The sequence below is a fragment of the Mus caroli genome, unplaced genomic scaffold (genome assembly GCF_978045245.1).
Source record: "Mus caroli unplaced genomic scaffold, Mus_caroli_1 scaffold_2, whole genome shotgun sequence".
NCBI lineage: Eukaryota > Metazoa > Chordata > Mammalia > Rodentia > Muridae > Mus > Mus caroli.
Window position 1 is genome coordinate 74343518 of NW_028227257.1, and position 16877 is coordinate 74360394.

The window sequence follows — 16877 nt, forward strand, 5'->3', positions numbered from 1 at the left end:
AATGGTGTCCAGAAGACAACTGGGTCCCCTCCCCTGTGAATCACGACTCAGGCCTGTTGGCTACAAGAAGAGTTCAGCATGGAAGCATGCACAAGGGACAGAGATTTTCTAAGAGTGAGTCACCAAAGCAGAGTTGTGAGCCATCAAAACTGTGAGTCGACAAAACTGCCTTGTGAGCCGGTGATACCTCTGGATGTGGGGAACAGAGTCCCAAAGCCTGTCTGGGATGCTCGGGTGAGACCCACACAGCACCGAGTGCTGTAAACCCGATAACCTTAAGGACTGCAGGCCTTGACGTGACTGATTCAGAACACAGCATATCATTTTGCTCTAAGACATTTCCTTTTTATCTCCCTCTGTTTTGTCTAGGTACGGCATAGTAACACAGAGGTCAGTAGAAACATTCTTCAGAAGAATAAAAGGGCTGTTAAGAAAGTTTGTCTCTGATTCCCTAACTTTCATAGAAGATGCCACATGGGGGAAATTGGTCTCTAAGAGCAAAAGATACTTTCCGGTGACTGTGGTAGATCTGAGACATGGGCTAGATGAACCACGTGCCAGATTAAGAAAAGTGCTTCCCCAAACCAACTTCCTCGATGCTGGTAACAAGATGAGCCAGTTATGGCTCAGCAGGCACAGGCACCTGTTGCCTGGACTGGCAACTTGAGTTTGATCCCCAGAGCCCACAGAGGGGGGAGAGAATTAAGCCTTTGTCCTCTGACTTCCACACCTGGGCTGTGAAGTACTCACGTGCAAAATTAATGAATGTAAATAAAAAAGGCTTATAACAAGGATAAATGAATTTAGGCAGTTGTTGGAGCTTTGTTCTGGATTGAAGTCAATCACTCCCTTAGTCTGTCTGTACAACACATGATGCAGAGCCCCTTCCCACACGGAATTCCCAGGTTAGACGAGAAGGACCAGGGAGAAGGGGTCTAACAGGGACATCCATGCATAGCACTGTTGGAACTGGTACTGATGGTGAAGTCACCATAGACAAGCATGCAACAAGAACTTGAGGCAGAACATGTATCTGTGGTGGACCTTAGAATCGTGTCACCTTCAGGCCACTGCTTGTCACCTATTAGAACTTGGTATGCTAGATGACAAGAAGAGATGTGCCATGGCGGAGCCACCATGAGGTACAAACGGGGTCACTGACAGGCAGGGATGAGGGCAGCAGAGAGCACATATCATTATTCAACTTGTCAGGCTACACACTCCTCACTAAAGAACTGTGTGAAAAAAGAATCATGTATTATAGATGGACCTTAGATGACTTGAAAAAAATGACTCTATGGAGAGCCTCCAGAAGCCATTTGAATGGCTCAGAATGACTCAGTGTTTACCAGGACAGAACATGGTGAATTAAAAAATAAATGAGAAAGAAAGGAAGGAAGGGAGGGAAGGAGAGGGAGGGAAGGAGAGGGAGGGAAGGAGAGGGAGGGAGGCAAAGAAGGAAAGTGCAATGCTAATGTCTTTTTAAAAATCATCACATCGCTACTTCAGTGCAGGCAGATGAAGGCGATGGTTCAAGTTCCGGCTCCACTTATCTGCTAGAAAACTAATTAAACATGATGTCTTCAAGTGACCAAGTTTCAGAAACCCCTGAGTTCCCTGCTGGGCTCCACACTATTGCAGGTGGATGGGCTGCAGTCACAGAGCCCTGATCCCTTTCGGGCCACAGTGATTACTTACAGAGTCTCTCTGGGAGCATCTCCTGTTATTAAAGCAACATTTTTTATGTGCCTCTCTTCTGGTCCTTTCACTTGCTTTTCCTGTTCATAACTCTCTGCAGGTTTATTCACAGCAAGCTTGCCCCCACACACAAGGTCACTTTGGACTTCTAAAACAAGAGCTGAGAAGAAATAAAACAAATTTCAAAGATATATTACTTGTAATCATAGAGCACTGGAAATTTGAAATACACACTCACATGAGTGCAAATCATTCAGCCATTGGGTGTTCCTTAAACCAAAAGGTTGGACTTTATCTAACAGGATGCTTGTTAATTCTTTTCCCTCAAGATAGTGTTAGATAAATAATAATAAGCATTTCCAAGTTTAATTATTCTCTATTCTAATTATTCAAACAAACTATAGGATATATATGTATATATGTGTATATATATATATATATATCAATTATGAAATTCAATAATGTGAAAGATGCATGTGAAACCATGTTTGGGGTCATGACTTTTCCTTACTCTGACAGGAGAAAAAGGGACCTCACAAGGAAAAGTGAGATGCTACAGAGAAAAAGAGAAGTACAAAGGTAGAAGTGGGGGGTTGAGGGCTGGTGGGCAGAAGCCAACGATGTGTTGTTCCTCTGAAATAATCTATCATGGTTTATGTTTTTAGACAGGGCTTCCCTCTAGGGACAGAGACTCACTCACTGCTCAGGCTAATCTAGCTGGCCAGTCAGTCTGTCTTTGCCTCCCCAGTGCTGGGAGCACAGGTTCTTGCCATGGCACTTGACTGTTTCCAATAGTAGTAGCAATCAACAGAGGTAAAAGTAATCCTAGTTCTCCATACCGGCCTCACTGTGGAAACACTAAGGAAACATCAGGACTCTGGCATGGTCTCTCAGGGCTCCATGCATATGGGCTTGGCTTTCTGAAGCTACAGCTATGACCTATGATTTGCCAAGATGCTTTCTGGAAACTTCCTAAATTAAATAAGAGTGAGATGGCTCTCTAGCCAAGATTTCAGAGGTAACTCAGAGGCCACTGCCTGGCTTCAGCCGGCAAGACAGAACAGGAAGCAGGCTTAGCCAGGCAGGAAGCAGAGAGGCCACACAAAGCACTATCTGGGCCAAATGAATGAATCTAAGTCACCCCAGACATAGACACCAGCCTGGGAGCCCAGACACAAGATGATCTACATCCTAAGTTTTTCCTCTAAGCCAACTGGGGCTCTGAAGACTGAAAAGACCTAAAGCCCTCCCTAGGTGATTGATTATATAAACAGATGGCACAACATGAAAACGTGATTGGACATTTAACCCTTTTTCCTTAATGAGAATGCATGGGGTTCACAAATAGCTATCTGTCTGTAAAAGATAAAAGAGAATATGTTGAGTTTTTAAAATCTCTTTGCTCTTCCAAAGTATATTAGGTAACAAAATATGCAACCCTGTTAAATATATTTTAATAAATGAGGCTAAAGAGCTAAACAGCAAGATGCCTGTTTCAATAAACATGACTTTTAAATATAAAGCAATATCACCAGGTATGTTCAGAAATCAAAGTAAGCTAACTTCAAAGCTTACCTTCCACCTTGCTCATGCTGCAAAAGGTTTTAATCTTAGAAATGTCAAACTCGAGGCTCCTTAGGAAGACTTGCCTCCTTTGCTGAGCAATGGAGAGGTCGGGATTGACCCAGTGTTCTCCACATGAAACATATACCTATCAAAGACAGGAGTTGGGGATATGGTGTGTGAGGGGTCCAAGCACCTTTATGTGAAACCCCTCAAAATAGAAGTGATTGCAGCAATCAGAACACCTTACAGTAGGAGAACGGCCAAAGTGCAGCGTCACGGAGTACCACCCAGTAATGAAGAAGAAGGAAGTGCTGAGAAAGGCACGGATTCTGCAGAGCACATGGTGGGAAGCAAATCTTAACTCCGTGCGTTGTCAGATCCTAGGCCTCCTCCTTGCTTGCCTTTCATACAACGCAGCACAGAGCAGCAAAGGTGCCTCACAGCCTTTTTGCAACTCCGGCTGAATGGCAGTCACTTACAAATAAAAAGGTTTTCAAATAAGTTTTCTTATTTGAGGGAGGGGAAGGAAGGAAAGAAGGAAGGACTGAAGGGCAGGTGTAGTCAGATGCTGCCAAATTGTGACCGTGGCTAATGTGGGCTTGATGGTCCTATTGGTAAATACAGATTCGCTAGGAAAGAGGCTTGCACGCAGCAAACTGCTGGTGTTTCAGTGGAGACCACAGAGTCACCACACCCTAAGATCTTCACTACCTGCCCCTTCCTGGAAAAAAAATTTAGGATTCCCTTGCATAAATGGGCACTGAAATATTAATGTAGGCTAGAGACATGGTTAGCAGTTAAGAATATATACCACTCTTGCAGGGTTAGGATCCCAGCATCCACAATGGGTGGCTCACCAGCACGTGTAAATTAGCTCCTCTTATGGATTCCAGACAGATGCACTGCACAGATGTGTGCAAATCACATCACACAGAAACAATACCTCCCCCTCCCCCCGCTAAATCCTTTTTTTGCTATTTCTATGTATATGCCTTTAAGGCTGGTCACTTTGAATTAGGTAACCAATAAGGGGCTCGTCCCTGGGAGAGGCTAGTTCTCCCTCTCCTAGCAGTCAGCAGTTGCCTCAAGTTCTTTGTCCAGGCCTAGGATCCCATGTGCATCTTCTCCTCCAATGTTAACATGTCTATTGATACTGCCCTTGCTCTGGTCTTGTTTATGCATATACACACAAACACATATATTTGTATGTGACAATAATTGTAGAGAGGATTGCTTATAAGCAACATCTGTCAATAAAAAAGCCAATAGCCAATGAGCTGAGGCAGGAAATAGGAGGTGGGATACTGGCAGAAAGAGAGGATTCTGGGAAAAAGAAGTACAGGAGATTCATCTGGGAATGGAGGTCAGAGACATGGAAACTGAGCAGAGGTAAACAGCCATGTAGAGGAACTCACGATAGAATAATGGAAAATTCGGACAGAACAATAGGGAAATGGATGTAAACCAGCAGGAGATTCACTCTGGTCTTGGATCCATGAAGCCGAGGAGGGGTAAACTAACCATGTGGAAGACACTCCATAGTGCGAATGGATAAACTAAGTTACGAGCTAGTTAGAGAATGAGCCAATACTTGTGGCTTGGGTATTTATTAATAAATGGTTAGTGTCAGAGTCATCATTCTGGAAGCAGGGGCTGGGAGGAAAAATGGATTTATTTTTTTACAAATAATAATCAAAAGAAAAAGAGGCTACTAACAAAAATGGGGGAACTTTGAAGAAGAGTGGTTTGGTACAAAATGGAGGGAGAAAAAGTGATAGAATTCTACTTCAATTAAAAAGACTGTAAAGGCCGGGCAGTGGTGGCGCATGCCTTTAATCCCAGCACTTAGGAGGCAGAGGCAGGAGGATTTCTGAGTTCGAGGCCAGCCTGGTCTACAGAGTGAGTTCCAGGACAGCCAGGGCTACTCGGAGAAACCCTGTCTTGAAAAAACAAAAACAAAACAAACAAACAACAACAACAAAAAACAAAGGAAATAAAAAGACTGTAAAAATAATATTTCTCTTTTAAGATAATTTTAGCTTATTATACAACATTAAAATTGTGCACAAAATATTCATGTGTAATTTCTAGATAATTTGTTATAGGTGGCACTTACTTCTCATTTTCCTTGTAGCTATTTATTAAATCCCTTAAATACATTCATTTCCTTTCTCTCCTTCCTCTGTCCCTCCTGTCCTCCCCCTTGACCGTGTCCCTCCAGAGAACCCAGTCTCTCCTTGAGCTTCAAACTCAATCCAGTTCCAGTCTCCTGACAGCTGGGAGTGCAGAGGCGTGCCGCCACATCTGGTGTATAGTTTCTTAAAGATGAGGAGAGGTAATGACATGTTGAAAGTGACCCAGTCTGAAGAGTAGCCCAGCGCCACCTCTTACATCATCAGGCACTCACAGTTCTTCCCATGAGGACACAGGAGAGACCCTCATAGGACCTCCCTTCTTGAGCAATAGGCCTCTCATTCTCCCACAGACAGTAAGTCTAACAACCGGTCACTTACAGAATGGTGAGTTAAACACTGCTGAATACTCCCTTCTCCATCTTAGCTTTCTCACCCCCATGCTCCCTGTGCCCTGGGTGCTTCCTGTACACTTAGCTTTAGGCCACATTCATCTTTTGTTTATTATTTACTTTTAGATAGTCTGCCCAGAATTTCATCTGGAAAAAAAATAGAGCACCGAGTAATCCCAGCATCACATACAATCAGAAACATGGAAAACAAACAAAAACCGTTAGAAGTGATAGGATTCAGAGTCCACAGAAAGTCTGCCAAAGCCAGAGCAAGGAGGTGTCACCGACACCCGCTGCCTCTCATGCTGCTCCCTGCGCCCTGCGTGCATGCACAGCTCACAGTGTCAGACTCTCACAAGGTCCTCAGATTGCAGAGCACTAGCAAAGCTCTTGGTTTTATTTTGCGTTGCTCTTGTGTGCCTGTGTGTGTGTGTGTGTGTGTGTGCGTGTGTGTGTGCATGCACACATACATGTGTATGGTGGGTTTTCTTGAGATAATGTCTTAAGACAGGCCTGCCCTACTGCCTAGGAAGGCAGCAATGCTATTCATTAGCATTGCTTCTTGACGACTGACTCCTTCACGGGAATTCTAGAAGAAATAGGAATGGCGATCATGAAGCCTTGCATTGAAGGGTGTTTTCCTTTGCCTATGCTCACTTATTCAATTTCCAAGTCTACACCCCTGTCAGTTACCAGTTCATCTCGCTGTAGGTCTTTCAGGGAAAAAAGTTCCTTCCCCTTTTCACTGAAAAGTCTCCGAGCAGCAGAAGGTAAGTTCAAAATGTCAGTGCACCTGTAACAAGAGCATCTAAATTAATTTTGCATACATGAAGCTCCCAGGAGGAAGGTAAGAGAGCAGAAGGAACCAAGGCCTGACCATTAGTGATTACTCAAGAATGGAGCCCTGGGGTCAGTGTGTTCTTTTAACTCTCGGTTCCTGTCTCTGGTGTGTGGACTTAAGAAATTTAAGCTCCACTATGTTCATAGCAGCCTTATTTATAATAGCCAGAAGCTGGAAAGAACCCAGATGTCCCTCAACAGAGGAATGGATACAGAAAATGTGGTACATTTACACAATGGAGTACTACTCAGCTATTAAAAAGAATGCATTTATGAAATTCCTAGACAAATGGATGGACCTGGACGGCATCATCCTGAGTGAGATACCCCAATCACAAAAGAACTCGCACAATATGTACTCACTGATAAGTGGATATTAGCCCAGAAATTTAGAATACCCAAGATACAAGATACAATCTGCAAACACATGAAACTCAAGAAAAATGAAGACCAAAGTGTGGACACTTTGCCCCTTCTTAGAATTGGGAACAAAACACCCATGGAAGGAGTTACAGAGACAAAGTTTGGAACTGAGACGAAAAGATGGACCATCTAGAAACTGCCATATCCAGGGATCCATCCCATAATCAGCTTCCAAATGCTGACACCATTGCATACACTAGCAAGATTTTGCTTAAAGGACCCAGATATGGCTGTCTCTCGAATGCCGGGGCCTGGCAAACACAGAAGTGGATGCTCACAGTCAGCTATTGGATGGATCACAGGGCCCCCAATGGAAGAGCTAGGGAAAGTACTCAAGGAGCTGAAGGGATCTGCAATCCTATAGGTGGAACAACAATATGAACTAATTAGTACCCCCTGGAGCTCGTGCCTCTAGCTGCATATGAATCAGAAGATGGCCTAGTCGGCCATCAGTGGAAAGAGAGGCCCATTGGTCGTGCAAACTTTATATGCCTTAGTACAGGGGAATACCAGGGCCAAGAAGTGGGAGTGGGTGGGTAGGGGAGTGGGTGGGGGGAGGGTATGGGGGACTTTTGGGATAGCATTGGAAATGTAATTGAAATAAATACCCAATAAAAAAATATGGGAAAAAAAAAGAAAAAAAATTTAACCTATAGCTCATGTTCATTCTTCTACCTAAAATATATGTTTTTCTGTTTCAGCTGAAGTTCCATGCTTTCTCCAAAGATGGCAAAGCTACACCTTCACCAAACAGTTCCTCATCTTCCTCCCCCAGGAACTGATTGTAACAAGATATTTTTTGCCCGGTTCAACACTATCCTTGATTCCCTCCCCAATCAGTTTCACACAATATTTCGTGGATATTGAGATGAATGACATAGATTCTGCACTTCCAGGAGGAGACACCTAACTAGCCAGGAGTGGAGACAGGTTATCAGCAGACTCTCAGCATGATGGCCAGTGTGTTTTAAGAACAAAGGATTCCTTCCTGCGGGGGGGGGGGGTGAGGGGAGTGTGTGTGGGGGGTGAGGGGGTGGGGAGGTGGGGGTGGGGTGGGAGGATGTTATCTAAGGAAATGCCATTGGCTTGGACTTGATGGCATGAATAGGAGTTCGCCAAGAACAGGACACAGGTGCTATGAAGAGGGGGAGAGGCAAAGGTGGGCAGATAAGACTTTGACTGAGTGTGTGGAAGAGTAACAAGGTAGGAAAGAGTAAGAGAAATGTAAACCGGCCATGAAGAAAACATTAATTTATGAGCTTTCTTAAAGATACAGATGCACATACTCTTGCCTATTTAGGCATTTATATAGTTCAAATGCAGTTATACTATGTGAGGTAATGTTTTCCCCAGGAGACATAGACTATCTAACAAAAACTCTCATGCCATATTGAAAACTTCTTTTGAAGTTGTTGGACAAGAGTTTCTGAGAAACACCTGCAACAATATAAGCTATTGCCTTTGCCCTTAGTGGTCTCCAGAACTTACAAAGGTAAGACCCAACTGCAGAAGACACCACACACTTCAGACACAGAACTTGGAGGAATCAAACTGGCATGGAAGCTTCATCCTGAGGGCTGGCTCTTCTAATATCAGAAGGTACTGTGCAAAGTGTCAACAGTCCTCCCAACTATAAAGCCTTGGCTACAACAAATGATACCTCCAAAGACACTACTTGGGGGTAGCTAACAGCTGTTTAATTGGAATTAAAGCCCACCCAATAGGAGGGGAATTCATGCCTAGTATTGTAAACCTAGCTGACCTCCCATGGCTGGAGAGGTCAGAGACCCTAGAGGAGAGCCCACGATTTGCATTTTTGTAAGCCAATATAATTTATAACTGTATTCTAAACACTCTACCTCATACACAGGAAAGTGTAGTGCCCCCAACCCCATCAGAAAGGCCTTTTCCCACAGCAGACAGAAGTTAATACTGAGATCCATAATTGTTAAAAATGTAGATGGTAAGTGACCGTGGAGTGTCTAGCCCAGATGGGAGACCTACACCATAACCTGCAGCTCAGAAAATGACACAGAGGAGGGGCAGAAAGATTGTAAGAGTTGGAGAACAGGATGCCTGGTAAGATGATGTCCTCTAGACACAATCATGATGCTGAATTCATGAAATATCAACAGTATGGTTGCTTAAACCATATCTGCATAATGATTGACCACACCAATTAACATGTCAACATTGATGTGAGACATTGCAGAAGATCAAACTCTAGATGAAGAGTTATTGGCAACACATGGCTGCTGAGAGTTTTCTTCAAAGATGAGCCCCCTGGAGAGGCTATCCAATCTCAAGTTTAGCCATCACTAAACAGATGTTCATCTGAGAAACACTAAAGGGACTCAGCAGAGGTGTGTGTGTGTGTGTGTGTATACAATTACAAAAGAAGAAGAAAGGTCATGAACTTGACAGAGGAGAAAAGGAGTTGGGGAGGGGGGGAGAAGGAAGGTAGAAATGAAATGCTTAAGGAAAAATATTGTTTGAAAATATAATAGAAATGTTGAGACTGGACCTGAGTATTTGAATGGTTTGGGGGATCTGATGAGCCTGGAAAGAAGACAAGAGAAGGTTGAAGGTATTCGGGATTCCGAAATAACAAACCCAAATTTCTGTTCATGGACAGCAGGAGGCCACTGAAGGTATTGAAGCACAGGTGTGTTGCCCTTAGCTATACCTTAACCCTAGGGAAGGGGAAATAGAGCTAACAGACATGCAGGGCCAGTCCCGAAACAATGTGATTGGGATGAGGAAGGTCTTACTATGCAGTGCTGATGCCAGTATGTACCACTGTGTAAGTTAGAGATGACTCTGTGCTTCTTAGCAAGACTTGGATGAAAAGCATTTCTAACTCCGATTTTCTACCTTGACTTGCATCAATTAAGCAGACAAGGAGACCAGTTATTTCTTTGAGGGGGATCTTGAAAAGAAATAAGCCAGTAAATCATCTTATGATCCAGTTGATGGCCAGCTATTTCGTATTATTGCTGTAATATGTCTGTCAGTCATTAACACAGAAAAATAATTTGACTCAGAGTGGGTCATGCTGACCATATAACCTATTGTGTTCTGTTTGTTATGAGGTTTGTTAATCTTATGAAATTTGGAAACCATGAGCTTCACTTAGAACCCATCAAATTAAAGGTCAATGTGAACTATTATATCTAAAGTAGCTTGAGTCAGGGCGCCTCCAGCTGGCGGCGCCTCCAGTGCCTGTCTATGAGCCCGAAGTCTTGGGATGTGTGTTCAATAAACTGTCCCAGGTAAACTGTCCCAGATAATGCGTGAGCTCCCTCACTCCTAGCAGCTGGTAGGATTGCCCTGCTTCTGTTTGACTGAAAAAGAGCTACTCCAATGCCATCGAATTTCCCTAGACATCTGAGCTTACAATGCTGCCCCTGGTATACCAGCTTCTGATCCCTCACTCATATTTTTCTAGAGTGAATGTTCACCTGTGGGAACAGGCTGCTTTAGGACAGTTGGGTCACAGAGGAGGACTGGGTGGCTAATTGATCTTCCTTTATCCTTTAAGGTTGTGGAGGACTAAGATAAGGAGTTGTCAGTGCACTCTTTCCTCTTACTAGATCCATGCTAGCCAGCATCAAAGCACTGAGCAGAGAATAACTGGTTTCTAAAACCTAATAACGAATGTGTCTTCTGAAGACAGATTACCTACAGCCAAATGCCAGGCCTCTTTTACTCTTGTTTCTGGAATTTCCAATTGAATTTTGAGTGCAGATTGTATAGCTTTGACTTCCTATCACATCACATGCATACACACACACACACACACACACACATGCACACATGATTAAATTGTTTATAGTCAGCATATTTACAACTTATATAAAGAAATGTCTTGTGTGCTATCTGGTAAGCACAACCACTCAAGCATCCACACACAAAACACCTTTGTATTTCAAACATTTACCTCTCCAAAAGGTGGTGAAATTCGATCTGGTTTCTTTCTGTTTCCGAATGGTTCGTGGCATGGCTTTTCTCTTTCCTTTCAGCATTAACATTTCTGAAACAAATAATTCGGTACACTTTCATGGTACTTGACATTTGATTAGCTACAGCATGTCTTAACAGCATGTCTTAACACGTGGACAAGTGGTGAGACCTTAACTTGTCACAGTTTGCTCCCAATAATCTGCCTTCTTTTAAAAGATATAACTTTAAAATTTAACATAGTTAAATAGTAAACCTCAAATTTCATAATTAAGTAAAAGAATCATAATGTATACTGAATGATAGGGCATGTTGCATATGTAGTTTTTGAGGGATTTATGCAAGAAAACCTATCTGCATTAAATTGTTCCTTTTCTCACAGTGCTAAACACTCTGACATGTAAATGTATTTACTTGGGAAAATATCGCAGAGTGTTGAGGCTTGCCCCTCTAGCATAGCTGCAGCCATTTTGTTCCATGCCTGCCAGCTATTTCGTATTATTGCTGTAATATGTCTGTCAGTCATTAACACAGAAAAATAACTTGACTCAGAGCAGGGTCATGCTGACCATATAACCTATTGTGTTCTGTTTGTTATGAGGTTTGTTAATCTTATGAAATTTGGAAACCATGAGCTTCACTTAGAACCCATCAAATTAAATGTCAGTGTGAACTGTTATATCTAAAGTAGCTTGAGTCAGGGCGCCTCCAGCTGGCGGCGCCTCCAGTGCCTGTCTATGAGCCCGAAGTCTTGGGATGTGTGTTCAATAAACTGTCCCAGTCAGACTGAGACTGGCATCTGTGTGGTTTGTGAGGTGACTCGTGGGCCTTAACAAGAGATGACATAAATATTCCCTGTAATTTTTTGTTTATTTCCACTATGAATCTATACCTAAACAAATTTTAAACAATGATGATCAGAATAAGAATGTTTGATTGGAATATTCCTTTATTCCAATTTTCAAGTCAGTGAAGATTTTTTTGTTCCATTTTAATGATGCATTTTAGGAAATGAAAAGCAGATCAAATGCAGTTAACCATTCATTTGTGAGCATTGCTTTGGCACCTACTGGAGGCCTTTAATGGTGGCATTAAAGGAGCTCTCTAATGCTTTAATCTTTGATGTGACAGAGCAGGCAGCACACATACTGAGTGAGGAACCAACAGGACAGCAGGTGACCATGATACAGAGAGGCAGGCGCTGTCCTCTGGCTTTGTAGATGCTGAAACTAATACCAATAGCAAACCCTCAAAACCATCCAAGTTGTTGCATGGCTGAAGTCCATGCTTGTGGCCAGAGCAGGACAGTGCTAAAATGAATTTCTGTCATTATTCTAGCATATATACATATATAAGTGTGTGTATGTGTATGTGTGTGTGTGTGTGTGTGTGTGTGTGTGTGTGTGTGTGTGTGTGTGTGTGTATGTATACAGTCACAATAGCTCAACTTTTTATAAATAAACAAATTCATTTCATGTTAATGAAAGCAAAGTATTCCAGGCATTAATAGAATCTTTCCTTTTGAAAAATATTTTTCTTCAGTCTCTTAAAGGAAGCACAATAATCTGTCAAACATTGGTATGCCATTAGACAGACTCCAATGTGTCCCTTCTGGAGATGGGCCACATGACCATGCTCTCAAGTTAGTTGTCTCTTTTCTGTTACTTTGTTTGTTTCATTTATTTATCTATGTATTTATTCACTTTACATCCTGATTGAAGCCCCACTCTTAGTCCCCATACTCACAGCCCATTCCCCATCCCTCTCTCCCCTTCTCTGAGAAGGCAGAGTCCCCCCACCCCTGGATATCACCACCACTCAGGCACATCAAGTCACTACAGGACTAGCTGCCTCCTCTTCCACTGTGTACAGATAAGGTGGCCCAGTTAGGGGAATGGGATTCACAGACAGGCAAAGGGTTTGGAGACAGGCCCTGCTTAAGTTGTTGGGAGACCTGCATGAAGATTGCACATCTGCTACATATTTGCAGGGGTGGGGGCTAGGTCCAGCCCATGCTTGCTCTTTGGTTGGTGATTCAGTCTCTGAGAACCCTAAAGGTCCAGGTTAGTTGACTCAGTTGGTTTTTCTATGGAGGCCCTCTCCTTGTCAGGTCCATCAATCCTCTCCCCCAACTCTTCCACAAGACTCCTCAAGTTCTGTCTAATGTTTGGCTGTGAATCTCTGCATCTGTTTCCATAGGCTGCTAGGTCAAACTCTCAGAGGACAGTTATGACAGGCTCCTGTCTCCTAGCATAACAGTACTAATAGTGTTAGGGATTGGTTTTTGCCCATAGGATGGGTCTCAATTTGGGCCAGTCACTGGTTGACCCTTCCCTCAGCCTCTGCTCCATCTTTGTCTTTGCACATCTTGTAGGCAGGGTACATTTTGGGTTGATTGTTGGTGGGTTGGTGTCTTTATTCCTCTACTGGGAGTCTTCTATTTATCTTTTATTAGGTATTTTCTTTATTTACATTTCAAATATTATCCCCTTTCCTGTTTTCCCCTCTGAAACCCCCATCACCTACCCCTACCCCTGCTCACCAACCCACCCACTCCTGCTTCCTGGCCCTAGCATTCCCCTATACTGGGGCATAGAACCTTCACAGGATCAAGGGATTCTCCTTCCATTGATGACTGACTAGGCCATCCTCTGCTACATATGTAGCTAGAGCCATGAGTCCCAGCATGTGTTTTCTTTGTTTGGTAGTTTAGTCCCAGGGAGCTCTGGGGGTACTGGGTAGTTCATATTGTTGTTCCTCCTATGGGACTTCAGACCCCTTCAGCTCCTTGAGTACTTTCTCTAGCTCCTTCATTGGGGACCCTGTACTCTGTCCAATGGATGACTGTGAGCACTTCTGTATTTTTCAGGCACTGGCAGAGCCTCACAGGAGACAGCTATATCAGTCTCCTGTCACCAAGCTCTTGTTGGCATACACAATAGTGTCTGGGTTTGAAGGTTGTATATGGGATGGGTCCCCAGGTGGGGCAGTCACTGGATGGTCTTCAGTCTCTGCTCTGAACTTTGTCTCTTTAACTCCTTCCTTGGTATTTTGTTCTCCCTTCTAAGAAGGTTGAAGTACCAATAACTTGTGCTGTAAGATCAAGAATTGACAAATGGGACCTCATAAAACTGCAAAGCTTCTGTAAGGCAAAGGACACTGTCAATAAGACAAAAAGGCAACCAACAGATTTGGAAAAGATCTTTACCAATACTAAATCCGATAGAGGGCTAATATCAAATATATACAAAGAACTCAAGAAGTTAGACTCCAGAGAAACAAATAACCCTATTAAAATGGGGTACAGAGTTAAACAAAGAATTCTCAACTGAGGAATACGAAATGGCTGAGAAGCACCTAAAGAATGTTCAACATCCTTACTCATCAGGGAAATACAAATCAAAACAACCCTGAGATTCCACCTCACACCAATCAGAATGGCTAAGATCATAAACTCAGGTGACAGCAGATGCTGGCGAGGATGTGGAGGAAGAGGAACACTCCTCCATTGCTGGTGGGATTGCAAGCTTGTACAACCACTCTGGAAATCAGTTTGGTGGTTCCTCAGAAAATTGGACATAATACTACCTGAGGACTCAGCTATACCACTCCTCGCCATATACCCAGAAGATGCTCCAACATGTAATAAGGACACATGCTCTACCATGTTCGTAGCAGCCATATTTATAATAGCCAGAAGCTGGAAAGACCCAGATATCCCTCAACAGAGGAATGGATACAGTACTACTCAGCTATTAAAAACAATGAATTTATGAAATTCTTATGCAAATGGATGGATCTGGAGGATATCGTCCTGACTGAGGTAATCTAATCACAAAAGAACACAGATGATATGCACTCACTAATAAGTGGATATTAGTCCAGAAACTTGGAATACCCAAGATACAATTCACAAAACACATGAAACTCAAGAGGAAAGAAGACCAAAGTGTGGATACTTCTATTTAAGCCTTTCTTCTTCTTCTTCTTTTTTTTTTAAACCAGCATCTCCACACAGCTGGGGCTTTGCTATAGATGATCCTGCACAAAACTGTCTCAATCAGCAAAGGAACATTCATCTCTGTTTGGAAGGGTTTTCTTGTTAAGTTGGTGCCCCCGTATTTTAATTATTTGGGCAAAAGTAATTCAGGTAGTGAACAAAGTGGCTCTCTAATGTCGGAAGGCTTGATAAATCAGAACACATTCTGTGAGCAGAGCATTCAGACACTCTCTGCCAGGATAGTTGTTCAAATTTGCCAACCTCTCTAAATACTTTTGAATTCCTTGACTGAGCTGAGCACTTTAAACATAAGGTGATAGGATGTTACCTGTGTATAACTTATAATTACAGTTAAAGACAAAAACTAAGAAAAAAAGGAATAAATGTAGGAAGGAGAGATGAGGTGTTAACTTGGGGTGTTTGGAAGAAGTCAGACCCTTTTTAAGGGCATTGGCCCCTCATCTTCCATCAAGCAGAATGAGCTAATTATGAGATGTATGCGTCAAAGATTTCAATTTCAGGCTTGACTTTACTTTGAAGATTAATTCTTTACTTTATCATCTTTACAGGCAGTTCAGTGGACAGCCAATCTGAATGTTACTCATTGTTCAGTGATGTATGAAGTATATTTAATCGATGTGAAGAGAGTAATATTAAACTATTATCAGCAGCCTCAGATATCCTAAATATCTCAGAAGAAGGGTCAGGAGGTAACCTTGCTGGTAATTATATGAGAAACAACGTGTTTAACTCATTCTTTCCATCAAAGCTTTTCAGCAATCCGAGATTCCCTTTGTCGTAAAATAGAAACATACAGCAGGTGATTTGTCTCTAGTGGTAGAGAAATATGTGATGTTTGGAATGGTTTTATTTGAATCCAGGGTGACTTTCAACTACAGATCATTGCTTTCCTAGTACTTCAGAGAACTGTGTTTATTATCCCAAAGATGTAAGAATAATTACTACAACAACTAAGCAATTTAAAAACTAAATTTAATAAGCACGTTTTTTGAGTTCATTCATTTCTGTGCAGACTAGTAAAACTCAAGAGTGCTCATTGAAAATATAGAGAGCTGTTTACACTTCCACTCATTTCTGACTTACTCCTCTAGTTTGAGTTTAGACGAAAAGAGAAGAGATCAATTTAAGGACCTGATATAGGAACTAAGTAAAATAGTGTGTATGTTTTCATCTTTAATTAGGGCCCTTTTTATAAATAAGTATATATTTCCTCCAGAAACCACTGAGGATGGAGGAGAGACTCATCTATAAAACCTGAAAAGTGTTCTGAATGGTGAGTGTGAACAGGGTGTTGCTCTTACTGTGATTTCCATCCAGGTGAGATGTCCGGGCCAATCACCAGGGGTCTGATGTTTTTCTTCTCTCCATTCCTTAGAACTCGGAGTCGCATAGGGACATGCAGATCTGGTATCTTACTTGCCATCCTCTTCATGGGAGAGCTGTTTGTGTCCAACAGTCCTTCTACTGGCCGGTCACATTCCTTCAGGAAGACATGAAAAATATAAGAGCAATAAATAATATGAGTGGTTGTGCCTCTAGTGCTTCAGTCATTCTGCATACATTTATGGGATATCTGAGCTACTCCAAAGAGTTCTAGGTTTTGTTTGTATGTGGTTTTTGTTGTTGTTATTTGTTTGTTTCACAGAGGAAGAAATTTACTGATTTTTCTTAGTTTGTAATTGGTCACTTTTTAAAAAACATCTAACGTTTTATTTAAAATTGATTTTTTTTTAAGTATCAAAGGAAAGAAACACTCTAAAAAGTGAAAAGGAACATTCTAGAAAAGTAGAAGTGAATTAACCGCAAGTATCTTTGGTTTTGCTTCTGAATGAAGTGGTTTTAGAA

At 42.3% G+C, this 16877-nt stretch overlaps 1 protein-coding gene across 5 annotated transcripts in view; it reads right to left on the reverse strand.

Moving 5' to 3' along the window:
* Positions 1–16877, reverse strand: part of Dcdc1 (doublecortin domain containing 1) — a 205708-nt gene that overhangs the window by 49243 nt on the left and 139588 nt on the right. For 3 of the 5 annotated variants that reach the window (XR_015044965.1, XM_085829606.1, XM_085829607.1), the window contains exons 3-7: positions 16334–16512; positions 10992–11084; positions 6482–6581; positions 3274–3409; positions 1699–1858 (exon numbers count right to left, since the gene is read on the reverse strand). Coding sequence is in view for 4 of the 5 variants with exons in the window: in XM_085829606.1 (XP_085685732.1) it covers positions 1699–1858; positions 3274–3409; positions 6482–6581; positions 10992–11084; positions 16334–16464 (620 nt within the window). In the remaining variant the exon portion in view is untranslated. Of the gene's footprint in view, positions 1–1698; positions 1859–3273; positions 3410–6481; positions 6582–10991; positions 11085–16333; positions 16513–16877 lie in introns of those variants that run through there. The other 2 variants (XM_085829615.1, XM_085829613.1) reach the window with 2 other exon arrangements.